The sequence below is a fragment of the Periplaneta americana genome, chromosome 8 (genome assembly GCF_040183065.1).
Source record: "Periplaneta americana isolate PAMFEO1 chromosome 8, P.americana_PAMFEO1_priV1, whole genome shotgun sequence".
Taxonomy (NCBI): Eukaryota; Metazoa; Arthropoda; class Insecta; order Blattodea; family Blattidae; genus Periplaneta; species Periplaneta americana.
In genome coordinates this window covers 130226220-130248693 of record NC_091124.1, presented here as the reverse complement: position 1 = coordinate 130248693, position 22474 = coordinate 130226220, and the positions used below count along the sequence as shown (strand labels likewise).

The 22474-nt window shown below is 33.9% G+C and overlaps 1 protein-coding gene and 1 long non-coding RNA gene across 4 annotated transcripts in view; one reads left to right on the top strand and one right to left on the bottom strand.

Moving 5' to 3' along the window:
* LOC138705045 (oxysterol-binding protein-related protein 2) overlaps positions 1-13322 on the top strand; it is a 692509-nt gene extending 679187 nt beyond the window's left edge. For all 3 annotated transcript variants that reach the window (XM_069833613.1, XM_069833610.1, XM_069833616.1), the window contains one exon: positions 2237-13322. In XM_069833613.1, coding sequence (XP_069689714.1) covers positions 2237-2339 — 103 coding nt within the window. In that variant the 3' untranslated portion in view covers positions 2340-13322. The remainder of the gene's footprint in view (positions 1-2236) is intronic.
* Positions 1-22474, bottom strand: part of LOC138705046 (uncharacterized) — a 132682-nt gene that overhangs the window by 70551 nt on the left and 39657 nt on the right. The window lies entirely within an intron of this gene.

Genomic DNA, 22474 nt, shown 5'->3' with positions numbered 1-22474 from the left:
TAGACATAACGGCTCGGTTAGAAAAGCCAACGTACTATGGTAGGAACGATCATGATTTTAAAATCAAATGTAGGAAACAGAAAACGGATGTAGGTAAATTCTCATTTTTAAATAGAACTATAAATGATTGGAATGACCTACCTGCAGCGGTCTTTGAGGGCTGTCCTTCCTTAAGGAGATTCAAGAATAATTTAAAGAGTTGTGTATAAAGTGAAAATTAAAATTAAGGTGACATTCAACATTTAATTTTTTAAGATGACATTTATTTATCTAGCCTGACGAGTTTACTTCCTTGGTTTGAATTATAAATTATTTAAAAATAGCGTGTAAGAGGGCCTTAGACTAGAAATGTTTAGTTTAAATGTAGTTCTGTTTATAAGTATGCATAAGAATGCAATTATTTGACTTATTTGAACTGTTGTATCAGTGAAGCGAGGTGAGTCAGTGAAGTTATGGTTTTACAGTGCAGTGAACAGTTCCGATCAGTGATAATTTATAGCGTCAATGAAATGTGTTCTATAGTGTCAGTGAAATGTGTTACAGAGTGTCAGTGAAATGTGTGCTAAAGTGTCAGTGAAATGCGTCATAGTGCCACTACAGGGAATGAGATGAGAGTAAAGTGAAAGACTATTGAAACTTATGTAGGACCTATACATAATTATGTAGGTTGTGTTGTAAAATTAGGTGTTTTATTTTATGTTTTATTATTATTGTGTTAAATTGTATTGTGTATTCTTATTGTATTGTGTATAATTGTATATGTGTTGTAAATTGTATTATGTATTGTAAATTTTATTGTGTATAGCTTATCATTTTAACTGTGTATTGTTAATATTGTATATACCACTGCCACCAGGTGCTTGCCCACTTGCAGTGTAAATAAATACATACATCTCTTTAAATAACAAATTATGGGGAATTGCAGATGATTTGTGACAAACAGTATTCATACTTGGTGAGAATATGATCTGAATTTGCAGTGATACGGAAAATATGAATACCATCAATCATCAATTTAACTGATAAACGCAACTCACTAGCACTTTGTTCGTTAGGAAGTTTTGATATTTTAACACTTTTAGATCACACCTTCCATTTTTAGTTTTTCTAGCATTTCATAGGTCATGGTTCTTAATTTTTTATTCAAAACTCTATGGTTAGGCAATTTAAGTGAATTAACACAGTAAATATAACTCCGTATTACCCAGTCAGTCATGATTTTACATATGCACACAATACTCCGAAAGTCTTGTATCACCTAAAGGCAACTGCTGAAGTGCTGATGGACATTACACGCTTCTAAAACTTTAGATTATCTGTTTATTTATAGTAACACCGCAACACTGACAATGCCTTTCGTTAAGAAGTAGCCTCCTCATCACTCCCTCTCACTCCGGCTAGCACAGGTTTCACTCAGTCCAAACGATTTGCCCTGAACACACCATCAGTAAATTATTTGTACAGTTACTTCTTATTCGAGTCAACCTGGTTGGCAAGTTGGTATAGCGCTGGCCTCTTATGCCCAAGGTTGCAGGTTCGATCCCGGGCCAGGTCGATGGCATTTAAGTGTCCTTAAATGCGACAGGCTCATGTCAGTAGATTTACTGGCATGTAAAAGAACTCCTGCGGGAAAAAATTCCGGCACATCTGGCGACGCTGATATAACCTCTGCAGTTGCGAGCATCGTTAAATAAAACATAACATTTCTTATTCGAATACCATTCTCATACCAACGCAATTCTACGTAAAACTTTTGAGACAATATTTTAATATTTTTTTCCTTTTTTAGAAGTAAGATCCTACTATATAAAAACACATTTTAAAAGTATAACCCCCTAAAAGGGGCCCATTTTATGCTTTGATTGAACCTTAAAAAAAAAGTAAAGTAGTGCAATTTTTGCACTTTAAAATGACGTAAACAGAGAATGTTTACGGTTTATAGAATCTTCAGAATAACGATTTTCATATTATGTTGTACGCAAATTTATGAAAAAAAAATTCAGTAATTGTCTAAATAATTGTGTCCACCCGAAAAAATACAAATGGGTAATTTAATTTAATGTAGGGAATGTGCAAAAAAAAATTTGGATCAAATACGAAGTTGTCATGTTTCGTAGTTGTTTGGTTTGACATGGAATGCCTCATATATGTAAGAATTTTCAGTTAAAAATATTCTGTTGCAGTACTATACAAATTAAAATCAAGAGAAATGAGTAACTGAGTTTCTGAATTTCAGGTGGTTTACATTGGGAACAAATCCTCATACGAAGCAAGAAGATTGGTTATACAGTGGTGGATATTGGGACCGAAACTTTTCTGGCATCCCGGATATCTTCTGAACGTCACTTCAGTATCTATGTCTCGGAATATCCTGCACATGGAGCACGGAACAGTGTTATACCTCTATTGTACTAGAAAAAGTAAATGTTACTTACCAGGAAGTATTGTCCTTAATTTTTTGTTGCATATATACTTCATATTAGTTTCTTAGTCAAAATTACTACCACGAGTTTAAACAAAATATAGTTACGTTCTGAAAGATTGTGATTGTTAGAAGTCGTTTGACATTAAGTCTATGTGTGATTGTCAGAGGTCTTTTCACATAAGTCTATTGGACATTGTATGAGAAATAAGTACCCAGTGCAATAACATTGTTTGGCACGACTTGTAGTATTAGCTGCATTACTTTAAACAAAGTTGTTGAAATTTAATGTTAAAATGAATTTATATTTCTTAGTATTACTCTTTTTATAATTTGATGTGAAATATTGTATACTGCAACACCACTTGAAGGAAAAGTAGCTCATTGACATGATAAATGATGATTTGATAAATCAATATGGATGACTACTAATATATTGTTTAATGCAGAACTCTTCTGAAAGAAACAGCAGTAATTCTATTAAAAGTGACATTTTCATGTAAGTTATCCTTTGAGAGAATTATACAGTGTGTCCCACAATTCAACCGAAAAAATTCTAGGGATTTTGGAGGGGACTTAGACAAACAGTTTGGGATAAGGAACTTATGGTCTACGGGTTCAAAATCTCACGCAGTGGCATGAAACGTGTTAAGGGCAAGCTGCTACTGACTAAATTTCCATTTGATGTGGTGAAAACAGATGATCATTTGTCGCAAATAAGATCACTGCCACTCTGATTGTCAGAATTTTCTTCGCAATATAATTAATTATTTTGAACATGGAGTCTATTAGACGTAATATATGCAGAGATTTTTATGTGTGCTTGCAAATAGTTAAAGAAATTGTTATAAGAAACCAGACCTAAGAAATTGTTATAAGAAACTAGACCTTGTGGCTTGTTAAGAATGTAATGACGTTACACAGTTACAGGTTACCTTTAAACAATAAACTAATAATTTTATATTTTTTGCTACTAAATCCCGGGAAGTTTGACATACATCTTTTTTTTATTTTTTGTTACTGTACAGTCTTCTTTTTTCTTTTTTTTTTTCCTAAAACAAATCTGGCAACAATAGTCTCAACAAATCAATATAAGTAACATGCTCCATTGAAATTACACTGATAAGCTTGTGTCTTGTATGACATTGAGATTAAACAGTGTCCTCAGTGGTGTTTAAATATTGACTGCTAAAATCGGCTTTAGAGAGTGTCTAGTATTAAACATCGTGTTTGCATCATGACAGCCATACTTAGAGGAGTATTGTTTTTGCAATCGATCCGTCTCTTTAAGTTTTTAATTATTTACTATTCATAGCAACCAGAAAACACAGTAGACAATAGAGAACACAATGACTTCATTTCACCTTTCATCTGGCCACAGTTGCAAGGAATCAGTAGGCCATGCTATAGCTTAAAAATTCGAACTGTTACCAGTGACGTATGTACTGCTGCAGAAAACCAAATTTACCGAAACAAAAAAGGCCATAATTTTCAAAATACTCTTCAGTAGATCTAAGTAATATTACTACATTTTTCCGATTACACAAGAAGAAATGAAACTTATGAAGAGAAATCATACATACACATTCCTTTATTAATGACTTATTGTTAAAAATAGCTTGTGTCAAAAATACATCACAGCTCAGTAATTAGGTCACATAGACCACAAGTTCCTGATCTCAAAATGTTTGCCTGAGTCCCCTCCACAATCTTCTTATATTTTGGTTGAATTGTGGGACACCCTATAGGCTATAAGATTTTTTTTTCATCACTGTTGGTATTGATTCTGCTTTCACCATATGCATAAGAAAGGCAGTAACATAACAGCATATTTATATTTCTTAATTGAGGCGAATACATACTGATACAAATGGCAACAACTTACAGTTGAAGTTTGTTTAAGAGGTAGAGAGAGCAATAGTGACTTAATTGTGTTCTTTGTTGATGAAGTATGTTACACTTTTAAGGTTAAGTAGATCAGCCAAATGGAGCAACTTGTACCAGCTCCAGCAGATGTAATGACATTTCCCTCATACTTGTTTCATCAGCAATTGAAAAATTCCAATCTACACTTTTCCTAAATTTCAGATCTGACCAATGCGGAAGATAATATGTAGCAAGGAAACTCAATTTTGTTTAAAAGAATATACAGTGGTAAAAAAAAGAGAGTTAAAATAATTTGATTTTGTTAATGTGTTTTCAGCAGTTTGTCTCTTTTTTCACATATTGCACATACAGTACAAGCCAGTATCTCTTGGATCAATAAATTAAATGCCGGTTTTTCGAAACTTCGTCAGTGCCACTTCCTGGAAGTTCCCTTCCTGTTACAAAGGGAAAAAATCAGCATTTAGTTTTATTTATACATTGAAGAAATACTGAATTGTAACTCTTGTATGTGGACCATTCTGTATAATAGTTAACTTCATTTATTGCGAATTTCAGTGATTGTACTTATATATGTGAGGGGTTTCGGTTACTTGAATCTATTGTCTGTTGTTTCCCAGTAAATTCCACATTTTTTTATTATATTTTTAGCAATATAATTTAGTTTGTATGCAAATTTCTGCAGAATATTCTCCGGTTTAGCTACTCTCCCTTGTTCATCTGCATTTATATATCAACTACCAGTATTATTAATAATTAAATTAACAATTTATTATTAATGACACATTCAATACTATCGACATTAACTGGAGTAAGTTTCGAAAGTATAAAGTCATTATACATGACTCATGAGTCACTTTGGAGACAGTTATTAATATAAACAACCATTTGATATATAATGTTTCTTTATGAAATTACATGACCTATTTCGTTTTCCAAATGTATCTTACAGTATCCATGGAATTATAAATATAAGAATGACATCAATGGAGAAATGTTGATTCGGTTTAAATTTTCTACCATTGCTGTTATTCAATTGTCAATTATAATATAACATATTTATGGTGAAAAGTGAGAAATATTCGTTAACTATAATCTAGACCTACAAATATTAAAGTTTCCTGTTCATTTGCTCGTCAAACAATGAATCAATGTGTCAGCATTGGAGTCCCAGTTTTCGCTGCTATGAGCACTAGTGTACAGATCTTGCTGATTCTTCTAATGCAAGCAATTGCTTTGGAAATGATACTGAGAATCGATAGTATACACAATTTTAAATACATTACGGATTTCTCAAAGGAACATATTGCTCTATTGTACACCAAAAAAAAAAAAAATAATGTGGCTAATTGATGAAAACTAATATACTTACTTACTTGGCTTTTAAGGAACCCGGAGGTTCATTGCTGCCCTCACTTAAGCCCGCCATTGATCCCTATCCTGAGTAAGATTAATCCAGTCTCTACCATCATATCCCACCTCCCTCAAATCCTAATATAGTTATAATAATGTAAATTAAAATAAAATTATTACACTTCAGGCTGGCAGGTCCCAACCGTCTGCTATCGAGGCAGATACTGCAAATTAAACATATATTTCTAATATTATTTTGATGTACCGAAGTACATATGATATTTCCATAAAATAATATATATGATATGCGTAAATCACTTCGTGATTTAAGACTGCGCTTATTCCGTCGGATCCCGGCCAACTAGTCACTCATAACGAGTGCATCTCAGCACATGTGTGGACTTTGGTCCTACGTTCATAGACATCTATGACGTAGTGCAGAGGGCGGCCACTAGAGGGAACCCAAGAGTTGGAGCTTAATCTGAGACGATTCTGTCCGACGCCGGGGTGGTATCCGGTGTGGCTTAATGGATAAAGCATCAGCACGTAGAGTTGAAAACCCGGGTTCAAATCCCGGCGCCGGAGAGAATTTTTCTCTGTTCCATTACTCTTTCATCATATATTTCTAAGTTCAATAAAGTATAAATATAGTACTTAAGGTAAATAATTTACAGATTGCCGAGTATCTGAATTGAAGATGGTTGGAGACTACTGATTTAGATTTACAGAGTTAATGCTTACTGGTAACTATGTTGAGTCTGCAATTTGTATCACTCCATCATGAAGTTATACACATCTGGTGCAACAATTTACACTTTGTGAACTTTCCTCGAAAGTGGTTTTGTCTTTAAACCACTTTTCTTAGTTTTGAGAGTTTCTGTGGATTTTCTGCAATAGTTACTGATGTAAGGTCTAAGAAACTTATTTAGTAACAGGTTGTACAATTTCTGTACATGATCATAGTCTCTTTTACTACACAGCATTTTTGGATTTTGACACAAACTCTTTTCAAGTGCTTTCTTCAAGACAAGCAGAGGTCTGGGCTTTCAGTACACAAGAGGCACTCCTACTCGGACAGCAGCATCTATCACAACAATGATACTAACAAAATCCATTGTAGAATAAGAGTACCCTCCTCTGATAACATTTTTTAAAAGTGCCAATGCAGGGATGTTTTCTCGAGCAGATTCGAACATGACTTGGCATTCTGAACATGTTATATTGTCTTTTATTTTTCGATACAAGTAGCTGGAAATAATTGAGAGTAGCAGATTGTAATGTCGTTTCCAAGGAGCCAGCATCTGTATTCTCTATTCTTTTCAGGTAGGGCTCCAGCAACCTTTGCAGATCATCATTATCATTTTCATGCTTATCATATGCAATAACTCTTTTTTCGGGTGGTGTCTGTGTCATAATTAGATCTGCTCCTACAGTACCAGTGACGTTTGCATTAGAAGATGCTGAAATAATTCCAGTAACAAGAATCTTACGGATTGCCTGCCTAATCACTATAGCATTCGTCTGGTCATTACTTCCACCTAATCTTCTAATGGAGCTGAACAAAATTTTTATTTGGTCACTAGAAAATTTTCTGGTAAGAACGAAATGATATCCAGATTGCAATAGATAAGTAATGCACTTAGCAGTGGAGATAGAAGTTAAAACAAGAGCCTCATAAGTCTCATTACTAATAAAATGCCTTCTGGGATAAATGCACGATTTCTTCAAGAATTTAAATATTCAATGAACTCACGTTCCAACCAATGGAGCCTCGAATCCTCAGTTTCAAAGAAATGCATGGAATTCTCATCACGGGAATGAATGTGATAGGTCGTATTCTTGATATTATGGAACCATTTCCTCATATATTCGAGGAACTCAATAGTTCCCTCACAATTTTCAAATCCAGCTACACCAAATTTCTTTCCATATTCTTCGAAAGTGCAGAGAGCTGCCACCACTTCATGAGAAAATATCTGAACCGCCCTTTTGACATTCATCTTTTCAAAATTGCTTGGAGATATATACTTTTCTGTAAGGAAGCGAACTGTTTTCCATATGTCGTCTTTCTGAATGTCGTAAATCACTCTGAGATACTTAGAGCTGATTTCCTTCTCTTTTTTTCATAAGCGATTGTTTAGCATCAAGAAATATATTTCTCACATTTTTGATAATGTGACAGTAGTCATAGGATAAAAATGGTGGTCTTTCAGGATCACAGGGATGGGTGATTTGTGGCATAGGTTTCCCTTCGCAAAGCAGGCTAAACATTTTTACATTGGTTGAATGATTATCGGTACTTTAAACCTGGCATCTACAACTTGTTCTATCACTTTCAAAGTAAATTCCTTCAGTTCACTTCCTGTTATATCTAGACTGCTCAGGAAAAGGAGTATAAGTCAAAATATACAACTTTTCAGTACAATCAATTTAATGGTTCATAATCTTATTGTTTGCTAATGTTACATACTAGAAAATTGGTTTTTACATATTTATTGCATGGAAATGAATACTTTGAATTAAACTAGAAAAGCGTTTCTTGAATTATATGGAAATAAAGAAAAGCTGACTTATACTGTCTGGACCACAATCTCACAGTGACTTACCCTGAACTGACCAGTGAGAAGTACTCACTTATGCAGCATTTTAATATTCTTGTTACTAGTAACAGTGAAGTAGTTAACAACTTTCTTTCCAGCCCATGACATTTTTGCACTAAAACAATGGAAATAAAATTTCTCATTATTAAACAAAGTCTATAAACTGGGGCCTCCGAGAACAATCTTCAGTACCTATCACTCAGTGGTCCCGTAATGCTATTTACAATCACTGGGCATAAAACAATTTGAAAAAATTAAAGAGATTCGAAATGTCATCACCTGGCTGGAATATTAATTTAATTAAACATCAGAAAAATCATCATCATCATCATCATCATCATCATCATCATCACAATACATCTCGGGCCCCCATGATCTTTAATGTCATAGAATTCATGGAACACTAGATTTATCAATGTCAGAAGATCCAAAGATTTTTTTCTCTTTTGTCACAGGTAAGGTACTCTGATACAGTCTTCTGAGTACTAAATCAACTTCTGTCTGACCTTTTCGCAAAACACAGATGGTCCTGAATGGTTCTTTCTCATTTAGAGAAGTTTCGAACAAAATATTTCTTAGCGGAGCGGATATCATGCCAAAGAAAGGCATTACCACTAGTGTGCAAATGTTTAAAATCACACTAATCTATAATGGGTTATTAACTATACATAAAGACTTTAAGTCTAATTTTCTGAGAAGTTTATTTTTGTGACTTGATTCCCTTGTGCTCTGAATGCCCCATTTATGGTCAGTAAATTTAAGATTAGGATTTTCTTTCATTGCTACAAGAAGCATAGCTGATGCATGCGAATTTTTATTTTGTCCTCCACATGCGTCAAGTAGAGAACTATTCTACTTCTGATGGCAGTGAAGTAATTTCTTTGTAGACAAAAGTCCCAGTTTGATTGCTTCCTCGTCCACCTTCAGCTTCATGCCACATGAAACATTTTACATCTCTGTTTCCTGTTTCATACATAGTCAGATTGAATCTCCATAGTTATCTCTTGTAAAATGCAACAGATGAATTGAGACGGGGGGGGGGGGGGTGGTAGACACTGTTGCAAGTCAAAGATATAGCACTGTAATGCACTGTCTGTCTTCGCCAACTTTTGATCTTTGTCTTTTATAAGATATGCATTATCTGCTTCAGTATGGTGAATATTGATCTCCTCTTGAATTTTGGTTCTTTGAATGAAATATTAAGTTTATGAAACTCCCTTTCATAAATAGGTCTTGAAACTGGATGTTCCTGGTATTATAGTTTGTACATTTTCTGCAGATTGAGATGTGGTGGTTAATATTTCCTTGTGATATTTCGACGAGTGTAATGAGACTTGTATAATAGAAAGAGTGAATATGATCCTGAACTTCTTTTATTTTCTTCTCACTATGCTTGTTAGATGGAGAATCAAGGCCTCAATTGGTATCGCATACTTGGCCTGAAACACCTATGTTTCTGTCTATAAGTGCAAGAGTAATGAACTTATTTGTCTCATCGACAGTTTTCATGACGCAGCCTGTAATACAGGAATTCTCTAACCATTGATGCTCAAGTGAAATATGTATGTTAATAAACGAAATTTTTATTTTTATGGATCCTGTGTTCTCTTCTAGATATAGCAGTAGGTTTAGAATCAATCAAACTGAGTAAGCTACAAAGAATATAACAACAAATGACTTATGCTATTAGAGCCAAGGAAGATCTAATATGGCCATAATAATATAAGTTGACTTATATTATTTTTCCCAAGCAGGATTTTTCTCCTTTTATTTATACTAAAACAACCATTGTGTTTTACATTGAATTATTACATTATTTTACTTACATTGTTTATACAAATCTGGAGAAAATGTCATGGTGTAACATAATATTGACTTATCTCATTTTGGCAATTTTTTTACTTATACTCTTTTTCCCGAGAGTGTAAATATTATCTGTGAAAAAGTACTGGACTGGTATTACAAAATGGGATGCCAAACCCTGAAATACAAACCAGGTGAGTCTAGTCGCTAAGTAATTTTGTTTTTCATTAGCTTTCCCCAACCCATCCATTTCCACAGTTCCGATTACAGTATCTTGATTTCTCAGGTACACTTCTGGCCTAATTGACATGTCGTCAATAATGATGGAACCAAATCCCCCTTGTCCCCTACTATGGCTCTCTGTTCACCTAACCTTTGAGCAACCATGAATCCAGAGTACCGCTTTAAGGTCGATCTGCTTGGCAATGTAAGTAATGGCACACTACAAACAAATTCGTACGCGCTTGTAGATCTGCTCTGCCATAAAACGCAATATCAAATGTTCAGTTCGCTCCAGAGATGTTGAATTTTTCCAAATGCACAAACCTGCTCTTTCAAATATAAAGCATGTGTATTGCCCTTTTCTACTTCAGTTTCAAGTTGTGCTATATTCCTAGATTCAATATCATTAGCAGCATTATATTCATTTTTCAATGTTTTTATTGCAGCCCTCAGTTGCCCCACTTTACATTTTAGCCTCCTGTTTCTACGTTTTAGGTTCAGAATTTGTTTTTTTTTTTTAAGAAGCCTACAATTAACATCAGTTTGTACAGTAATATCAGTTTTAGATACTACGTAAACACCTTCAATACTATCATTTACATCGATGTATTCTTCTACATTGCTATTAGGTTTTTCCCTGAGCTAGAACTTGTCTGAAATTTCTGTCTTTTCAGAACTCTTCTCGGTGTTGTATGCGTCCCTTGTAAATATTTCGGATAATATGGAAACAAAGAAGGAATGGTGGTTTTAAGTACTCTTTTCTTTATATCACATCTATAATCTTCACTTAGAAAGTGTAAGCTACAGACTACCGAATGATCTGACGGCTGTCAAGGCTTTTCTTCCTCTCCTATAATCAAACAATACTTTTCATTACTAATCTGGTTTATTTCAATTTAATGAAATTAATAAACACCGCCAATCGATACATAAAATGCATTAGTAGAACAGCACTCCTTTCGGATAGGTTTAGAATTCTACTGAATTATAATATTGTGAACTTACCTTGTCTCGAAATAACTTTAATTTCTGTCTTAGTTCTGAATCACACAGAAATTCGTGAAAAGAAATATTCTTGTCTTTTCCTTTTTTACTAGGACACAAAGGAACACAGCAGTTCACCATTGCAAACACACAACTTATTTCTAACAACAAAGAGTGAGCAGCGTGAAGTTGATACATAGGCAAGCAGACAATTTACTAGTACACTAGCGGTCAGTGGTCAAAGAACGAACTTCCTGGGCGGACACTATTTGAAAGCAAATGAGCAGGTCTCTTTAATATATGTAGATCTAGCTATAACTTAACGGAAAGAGCTTGATGGTTATGTAGAAACTTTATATTAAAATGGAGCTAGCAATACTTAATTTCACAATCTTATACCACTGCCTCTTTCAAATCAATACAAATATTGTTAACATTATAAACATATATTTAGCAGTGAAATTTGATCAAACTAAGAAAGAATTTATTCAGTCATAGAGGGTTAACATAATGTTATTTATTTATTTAAACAGCATTCATGTTCACTGTTGTGCAGTAATGGTTAGCATGCCTGAAATGAGCGGACCTGAGTTAAAATCCGATTGAGAAAAGTTGCCTGATTGATGTTTTTTCCGGGGTTTTCTCTCAGCCCATTAAGATCAAATGCTGGGTAACTTTCGACACTGGATCCTGGACTCATTTCGCTGGCATTATCATAATCATCTCACTCAGATGCTATAACCATAGCAGTTGATAAAGCGTCGTAAAATAACCAATTAAAAAACAACATTCATAACAACAACAATAAATTCTCATAATACAAATTTACATAATTTAATATAGTTACTAGAAAATTGTTAATACTAGACTCATGGTTTTATGCAAAGAAATAAATTCGCTGGAAACTGTATTTGATATAATAATTTACTATTGAAATGTGTGGCAAAATAAAGACAAGTACCAGTAGGTAGTGACTCTCAAATGACCAGTGGATGTCCCGTATGTAACAAACTTTATAAGTCTACTGTAAGAGATTATATACGTAAAGGGAAAGCACATTCACAGTTAAGAATCATTAATGATTACAAACCAGAATTACAGACGTAAGATTGCACGAAAAATAATAACCAAATTAAACAAAGAGCCATCTTGTGAAATTCCAATACATAAGCCTCACATAACAGAACATTTCGACCAGGTCTTTGATGTTGAAAATAACTGCTCAACTCTTCAAGATGTTGAAAACCAAGATTAGACTTGCCAGAAGACATCACAATTACGGAACAAACAGTTCATGAAGCTCTTTTCAGTGTTAAAGCTGATTCAACCTCTGATCCAGATAAAGGTATGGAACGATTTTTGCGACATCTTCAAACAAAATGTCTTACTTTATATTAGCTAATGCAATCTTCAGATTTTTCTACATCTCAGAGGAATTAGAACAGGCATGCATAATACTTATTCATAAAGATGAAGATGTGAATAACATTAAGGAATAGTGACCTATCTGTATATTTTCTGTAATAAGGAGGATTTTTTAAACAGATTTCATGCCTACACCAGGAACTCGTATTGTAAATGGTTGTCTTCAGAATGCAAAGAGGAATAAAAAAGACTGCTCTATACTTTTCCTAGACATTTCTAAGGCATTCGATTCTGTAGAACATGAGCAAATTAAATGGACACTTAAATATTCAAATATTCATTAAGTTTTATTAACATAATACATTATTTAGGTTGGAAATAAAAAAAAACATACCAATTTGTTTTAAACATGAGACGCTTCAAGGTACCCCTCCCCCTGTACTATTCAATGTCGCATTGGATTTAAGTTTACAAAATATGGCATCACAATATATGCAAAAATTATGGTTATAGTTTAAGCAAGGAATTTCCAACGTTACTGATATTGAATTTGCGGATGATTTGACATTATCTTCTAACGAAAATAATGCATCTGCCTTAATAATGCACTTTCAGGAAGCCATCTTCTGTGTATTATGCTTCAGATTAATTCTAGTAAAAGCAAGTGTATAATTTTGAAAAAAAAAAAAGATTCATTATCGGAAGGACAACTTGTCTCTTTTCAAGGTTTAACCATTCAGTCATAAATGATGTGAAGGAAAGAATAGGATATTTAGGCGTTGATTTTCCCTACGAGATCTGTTTAATACAAAAAAAGATTTCAACACTATCTTTAGATCTAGATTTCTTTATAAAGACAAAATTATTTAAACCAAAACAAAACTAAAAATTAGGCCTATTAACGAATTTATATGACGCATTAAAATGTGCTCCACTCCATCAGCTCCCTATTATTATTATTATTATTATTATTATTATTATTATTATTATTATTAGGACTTATATCTTCATCATCATCATCATCATCATCATCATCATCATCATCGTAATTGCTTTTATTGCTTCCCTTGGTGATTCAGTCAGAGATAAACCATATCAGAATCTCTAAAATTTTATGGAAATCCTCCTCAGTAGAAGAATTTATTTTTGGATATCTATTTCTTGCTGTCCAGGTAGTTGGTATGATTGTTGTTTTTACTCTAATTTTGATCCTTTTCGTAATCAGTTCGTCTTCAGACTCAATTATCTTGGTAATTGTACATGTTTTATTCTTTTTGTATTTAAATTTTTCCCTCTAAAATAGTATAGGACTATATTTTATCCATTAATATAAAATTAAGATATTACCCCACTGGCTTGTCCAACACAAGTTATAAATTCAGGGTAGGGTGGGATTTAAACCCAGGTCCCCTGGTTTATAAGCCCAGCATTCTAGCATTGAGTCACCATGGTGGTGCAAAATTATTGTAACCCTGGGTGGAACAAAAATGGAGACTTAAGTTTTCTGTAAAAAACAAGGTACTGGTAATTAAAAACTACCCAATTGGACAGTGTTATGCATCAGCAGGCTGTGCGACATTCTGTTAGTTGCAAAAATGCATTAGATGATTTTGAAACAGTTTAAATTCTAGAGACATACCGTATATTTAATTCTTGCAAACTTGATAACCACACATGAGGAGCTTATTTTCAAAAAGACCCTTGACTATTCTCATAACTTTGTGGGAAATCACGGAAAATGATTTAGGTTTGAAATTACCAGCTAGGCAAGAGACATTATGAAACCAAAGAGGTTGGGTGCATTTGGAATCAAATGGGAACATGAGACTCTTTGATTCCAATAGCCACTTTTAATGCAAGATTTTAGTGGTTTAAAGGACGTTCTGAAGCCAATCCTGAAAGTTGTATGTAGAGTTTTAGTTGAATTCATGGACACAGGAAGCTCATTTTCGTTATCAGGTGGAGAAGAAATGTTTTGAAAGTGAGCTGCTCACATTTAATAATGTCAGCGATGTATGCAGACTATAATATGCTTAAAAATAAGTTACGCACACTGTTAGGGACAATATTTCAATACTACACTTAGCTGAAATAGAAATGATCGCATTATAGTTATGTGTCAATCAGTTAAGCGCCAAGATAGGGTGCTTAAATTGTTGATGCATATTACTGTGGCACATTTTGATATGCTTCAATCATGTAAGCACCGAGATAAGGGCATGTAGGATGGTTTAAACATTATATTTAGGCAATGTACACAATTACTCAATAAATTAGGTTTAATAGTGCAATAAACATTATACAAAGTAGCCTAACTGGAACAATAGTACCAGTAGGATTATATTGTAAAGAATCTTATAGAAACAAACTTTTGATATGAATGAAATATTTTCCGCAACTTCCACACTCAATTTTAATTAACTGTACATTCCATTTTTTTTTTCATTTCCACTGAACAAAACAACATAATCGTAATGGAAGGTATTACTATCAGTTTTAAATAACACGAAATCCTACATCAATGACATTTTCAGTGAGACACCAATTGGGCAATTATGCATAAGTAATATCATTCAGTTCTCTTTTCGCTAAAGGCCATGTTAGTATGTGTATCACTTGTAACTCATTCTTTTCTGTGGGAGACAAAAATAATTTCTCTCTTATTGCAAAGTAGCTTGTATCAGTTTCGCAAATTAGCTCCTCCAAAATATGTCACATAATAATTCGAACAATCTTAGTCTGATTAGTGTAGTATGCTACTAGTCAACGATGTATGCAATGAAGGGGGAATGGAACTGGCATTCTACTCCATTGTATCTTGGTTTAGTTGCCTCATGAGTGATCCCTTATTGGTGTAGCTTATGAGGTTCCAACCTGTCTTCAGACAGTTCACTGAACAATAATGTAAACAATAAAAATTGACAAAGAATATCTGAAAATCATACATAAAGTGTAGTTCAAATGGAATAGTTCACGACTTTTCATAAGCTTCCAAATCATACGGGCACATACAGAACTGCAGCTCGATAATGCCACAATATTATGTGAAAATATTGATGGTACCTCCTATAACAATGAAATAAATTCAATAGTGGATAAACTAAAGAAAAAATATATTGCACTTAGAACTATAGATAATCAAGGTTGTTATGAGAACCGAGCTCCCCATGCAATTTCTGATGTATGAACATAAAATTTGTAGTTTTTCGTTCTTAAAATCTCCATGTAGGCTAATTGAATCTGAAGCGATTGTTTCTTTCAGGAAAAATATTTTGGGATTATTTTGAGGAATTTAGTATAAAATTTAAATGTACCACTATTATCTGAGAAGATAATTTATACCCTTTGACGGGTATGTTCTCCCAGACATCACCTAAAATATACAGTGACCTGACTTTTTAACTGAAAAACATATGGTTTTGTCAGTTTATAACCTGGGAATATGTGGGTTGACAAAATCTAATTTATTCATCCACCCATTGGCATTGGTGTGTCATTTGAGGAATGGCCTCATACTGACACTGATAGCAAATGATAATGTTCAGTATCAGTGGTGGCATCATGGCTTATCACAGCACTGTATATGTACGAGCTAAAAAACGACTACTGTATATTATGTTGAATGAGAGGAAGAGTTCTTTTGCTGTTTGGGGGGTGGGGGGAGAACATACATTGTGTTATGCTCGAAGGTACTTTTGGATATCGATATTAATAAACTTCATAATATACAACTACATTACGGTACTCCTTATGGCATAAAGAATATGCTGAATTAAAAGTTATGAGAAATTGTTTGAATGTACTTACTACCTTCGAAGAAAATGTATAAATATGAAATTTGTGTAGATACTAAATTAGATTTTTTGTAATTATCTTTAGTTCCAGAACATATATATTTATTACGTAAACTTAAGAAATTCCAGACTATTCAAGAGAGTAACAGTAGACAATGTGAAGGACTATTACTGGCTAGTTATGAAATTTCTTAAGAACTCACCCATGTTACAGAACATTCAGTGACAAAGAAACAATAAGGAGAGGAATGATTAAAGCTACCAAATTAATCTCTCGAAGTGAATAAACAATTAAATAGAGTACTACCTTTCCTGGCACATTCCTAATAATTCGCCATTGATTGCATTAATGATTGCGATAAGGTGGCACAGGTCCACTATTCATATTGTCTATTCTGTATCTCACGCAATGGAAAATTATCTAAATTTATATATAATAATTGCACTGTTGCATACTTATAATGAGCTGGAAGTTTGGTCTTCAGTCCCACAGCAATTCTTAATGAACATGACATGTTTGTAATTGTTTGTTATCTGCTTGTCATTATTAGTTTATAAATTTGTACTCAAGTGACTACACTTCAATACTTATAAAATTAACAGTGAATTGAAGGTCTTCTAGATGACGTCATCCAAGTGACGAACTCTACAATGCCGGATATTGTAAGTATGTCAGATATGCATCAATAATGTGAGCGTCAGGAACATAGTGCTTAGCTGCTTTATGCAGAACTACTTTTAGGATTTATAAAGATTTAGGCGCATAGCCGTTTCATGCTAAACTTAGAATCTCGGATTCGAAAAATGGTGCGTACTTTTTTCTTTAATAATAAGGTTCTATTTATAGGAAAGGCGTCAAAAGTGCGCGTATACTTAGTTTATCCTCCACTACGATAGGTGGCATCAAAATCTCATTTTTTTAATGGCGCTTAGCTGGTTGATGCAGAATGGCGTCCAATTGTACCTGCAATAAAAAGCACTTCAGTCAAATGTGTTAGAGCTTGAAGATGTCTGCATGGATTTATTTATAAAATTAAGCAATTCTAGCCATTACAGAAAATAAAAGATAAGATTTTTCTATAAATATTACTTTCGTTTTCAAATCGCAGTATGTACAATGGTGAACATTCCTTCCTCACTACAAATAACAGTTTTGTGAATTGAATACCCCCAACCCCGGAATAAGAGTCTAAGTACACAGGGAAACCATGCACCATATATCCTTATTCCGGGGGGTATTCAATTGTTATCAGCATACCACTTTCAATCAGTTATTTAATGGTGCTGTGTAAAATGCCCAGTTATGTGATGTTGATGGAATTAATAGTAGTGAGATGGTATTTTGAGGAGATGAGTCCAAGGATTCTCCATGGGATTACTTGAATTCACCTGACAGTTTGGAAAAATCTCGTAAGATCCAATTAGGTAATCAGCTCAAACATGATGCCATGTAACACCCGATCACAGTTTTGGGACACAATTCCTGCTTGCTAAATCTTGGACCACAATGGTGGCCTGACTGCCGTGTTACCCAGTGTTTCAGTGTTTCCTTTTGTTTATATAAGAATGACTTTAAAGATATATTACGAAAATGCTTGAGCTACATGACTCCATTGCTCAATACAATATAATGACGATAAATTATATATACCGGATATCACTATGTCTATTTACATCGATATTTTTAAGATTGCTTGAGGTCAATTATTTCGTTTATTTTAAAGTACATTCCTGTTATTGTAATATTAACTGTAATTCATTGTAACACTGGTCCAATCCAAATACGAAAGAGGAGATTATGATTGATATATTGGTGAATAATGAAAGAGTTGTGACTGTGAACTGTGTATATGTATATATTTCATTCAGCATAGCTGATATTGTATTCAATGTGTAAATTTATGACGGAAGATAATGACTTGCAATTTCAATAAAACACCCACATATTCATAGATTGCCTCCTCTTCGTAATTTTATGTACCGGTACTGTATCATATATCTGTGTTGAATATTTAAACTTAAATCATAAACAGAGTTTGCCATAGGATTTCTTGTAAATGTAATTTTTGTTAAGAATCGTTAAATTTTTGTGGGCTCAAAAAATGTGTATATAAAGTGGTTAAAATAAAGTAATGTATACAAACATACCATAATAATTGTAATAATAGACATTGGGCTCCTAGATTAGTTCACTAAAAGACTAGTAAGTATTTTCATTTAATATTCATTAAACAGTTACCAGTACATAATTTGTTTTTGTAGATATCCTGCACTAATTACGAATATCAGACCATATATCATGTAATTTAATAAGACTTACTTTTCTGTGTGCAACTTTCGTGATAGTGACTGTAAAGAATACGTGTTTCCGAGATAGTGAAACATTTCATCTTTGATATGAAAGTGATGTTTGGTTTCTCAAATTCATTAACTGAAGAGGTGAGAATGATATAATCCTAAGCCACAAAGACAACAAACACTTCACAAAAGAGCCTATTAATAGAGTCCAATGCTATTAGGATACAGTATGATCATTTCTTCAGTTTGAGTAAATTTTATAATATTTTACTAGTACCGGTAGCTTCCCTATATGTGTAAGAAATAAGACCACACAAGAAACTATTTTCGTAAAAACTGTGGCTTTGGACTGTCTCATTCTCGCACCTTCAATTGAATAACTGAATTCATCTTTCCATCACAGCATCACCATAAGACGTACATGGTTTGGTGAGTTCAGTGCACTGTCACTACTCATTAGTACTTATTTCACTATGTGAACATCGAAATCCTGATCATCATAAGTACTGGTGTGTACAGTTTCACTGCAATGTCACAAATACATAATAATTAATTACCGTAATTAAAAAGAGACCACAACAATCTTTGTATAATAATATTGTTTCAGCTTTTGTAATAGCATAGTCATTTAAGAAGACTGGTATTCTTAACACTTTTAGTACATGTTTTATGTTACATTAACTGAAAAGTAAATAATAGTGCTTATTATGGTAAATTTACCAAAATTATAATTATCACTTTTCTTTAAATTTGAGTCAATAAATTGTGACAAGGATAGACTGATAGTTTTGTGTTTTCCATAAACATGAAATGTGACAAACCCAATGTTAGCATTAATTTACAAAACTTGAGTAAGCGTGTACGTACTTTGTTCTGTATATTATGCTTATATGTATATATTTGTAAGAAGGAACCTTTATGGAAGTGCCCTTTATATATCTTGTAATGTAGAAGCTTGAAGTTTTGTTCCGAACTGTTACATACACTAGATCATCTCAAAAGTCTTATCTTATAAATTTTATACTCATTTATATTTGAGTTGCCCAGATGCAGTTCCTCAAGGACCAAGAAAAACAGCAGTAGCAGCTTTTAGATTGCTTACAGGCCATGATTGTTTGGCGAGCCACCTCTACAAAATAGGAATTCTGACTTCACCACCTGCCCTCTTTGTAACACTCAAACTGATTTGAACAAAGAACATCTGAAAACCTGCAGCACACAGTCTGGAGAGAAAGACCTAATTCAAAAATACTGGAGTGCAAGAGTGCTAATGGCTTCATTGCCAGATGCCAGGCATTAAACAACAACAACAATAACGACTTAAGATGGCCATGTTTGCTTGCTTGCTTGCTTGGAATTGTACGTGACTTTTTGCTCTTGAATTCAGGAATTCATCGTTTGCAGAACTTTTACTTGTTTCCTACTTGATGAGAACTGGTTCATCTTGTTGTGGAAATGTTAGTATATCTTGTTTTAACATATTTATGGATATATGGACTGATTTTCATACGGCATGTGAGATAACTGTTTACAACGGTATCCATAGTGCTTCAAATTTGTGGTTTCTGCTCTAGGAATAGAAGAATTATTTGTTTAATGTACTAAAAACGTGTTTCCTACTTGATGAGAACTGGTTCATCTTGTTGCGGAAGTGTTAGTATACCTTGTTTTAACACATTTATGAATATTTGGACTCATTTTCATATGGCATGTGGGATAACTGTTTACAACGGTATCCATAGTGCTTCAAATGTGTGATTTCTGCTCTAGGAGTAGAAGAGTTATTTGAATGGACTAAAACGTGTTTCCTACTTGATGAGAACTGGTTCATTTTGTTGTGGAAGTGTTAGTATATCTTGTTTTAACATATTTATGAACATTTGGACTGATTTTCATACGGCATGTGTGTGATAACTGTTTACAATGGTATCCATAGTGCTTCAAATGTGTGGTTGTGGCCGTGTGTTTCTCCTCTAGGAATAGAAGAATTATTTGTTTAATTGACTAAAACTTGTTTCTACTTGATGAGAACTGATTCATCGTGTAGTCGCAGTGTTAGTGAATTCTATTTTATCTCATTCTTGTTTTATGGACATTTTATCATGCCATCAATGTTTGTTGATTTTCGTTAGCAACGCTATATTTTATTCATGTGCTTATGATTTCCAGTGATTTTCTCATCTGCTCCCTCTGTGGCACTTCTGATTCGTCTTCTAAGGGTACTTTTATATTTTGTTCTGAATGTCAATCCTAGTTTCATGGTGATTGTGTATGCTTATCTGATGAAGAAGTACAGCTACATAGTGAGTCTAATTCTTTATGGATGTGTCCTTCTTGTAATAACTTATGGGATACTACTCATAATTTTTCAACCCATACTGACGACCTTTTAGCTTGCTCTCTATGTTCTGACAACACTGATAAATTTTACAAGGGTCTGAAGGGACTACGCATTCATAGCGCCAAAGTCCATTCTAATGCCTCTCCACTTTCTCAGCACCTTTCCGATACTTCTTCCAAAGACACCTTCTTTTCAACGCTCTCAAGATGTAAGAATAATATCCCCATTTTACGTCGAATTCCTAAAGGTGCATGTTGTTTCGCGGCTGATAAATTAGCACAACTTATGGATAAATGTGTCTCTCTCAATTCTGACCAATCTTGGCATCAATTATTCCTCTTTGCATATATTGCTCTCAAAGTTCCTGTGAAAGAAAATCGGAAGTCGGATAAATCTTTGATCTAAAAAATTAAAGCGAACATTCAGACATTCTCACTGGAATCTACACCCTATAAACATAAATTTTCTCTCTCTACTTCTCGTCTAGTTGAAACTAAGGTAGCTGATGGTGATATCCGTGGAGCTGTTCGAGTTCTTTCATCTGATTATGGCATAGCCAAAGCTTCAAGTGCTACATACGAAGCCTTAAAATTGAAACATCCTCCACCTTCACGGCCTCTTTCCTTTCCCGTTCCGCTTCTGGGTCAGATGTTATGTTGACTGTCTCTCAAGACATGGTTCTTAAAGCTATACATAGTTTTCCCACTGGTTCTGCGTCTGGTATTGATGGCATCCGACCTCAGCATTATAAGGACCTCACATCTAAATCTGCAGGTAATTCTGGACGTCGTCTCCTTCAATCTATTACTCAATTAGTTAATTTCATGCTATCAGGCAATGTCAACAGCCATATTTGCCCACATTTATACGCGGCCTCTCTGTTAGCCATTAATAAGAAGGATGGCGGAATATGACCCATTGCAATTGGGAACACTATTCGTCGACTAACTTCCAAAATTGCCTGCATTTCTGTCAAAGAATCAGCTAGTACTTTATTACTTCCTCACCAGCTTGGTTTTGGCGTTGCTAAAGGATGCGAATCTATTATCCACACAGTGCGAACTTTTGTAGACATAAATAAAAACAATAATCATGTTCTATTAAAGCTTGATTTTAGAAACGCTTTTAACTGTATAGAACGCGATTCTATGCTCGAAATCGTTCAAAATTGTGTCCCCCAATTATATGCTTTTGTATGGCAAGCCTATCGGGAACCTTCTAACTTGTATTATAATCTTGATATAATCTCCTCTCAAACAGGCGTTCAACAAGGCGACCCTCTCGGTCCCCTTCTTTTCAGTCTTACTCTTCAATCCGTAGTATCTAAATTAAATAGTCCTTTGAATCTCTTCTATTTGGATGATGGCATTTTAGGTGGTCCTCCAGATATTGTCTTATCTGACCTTTC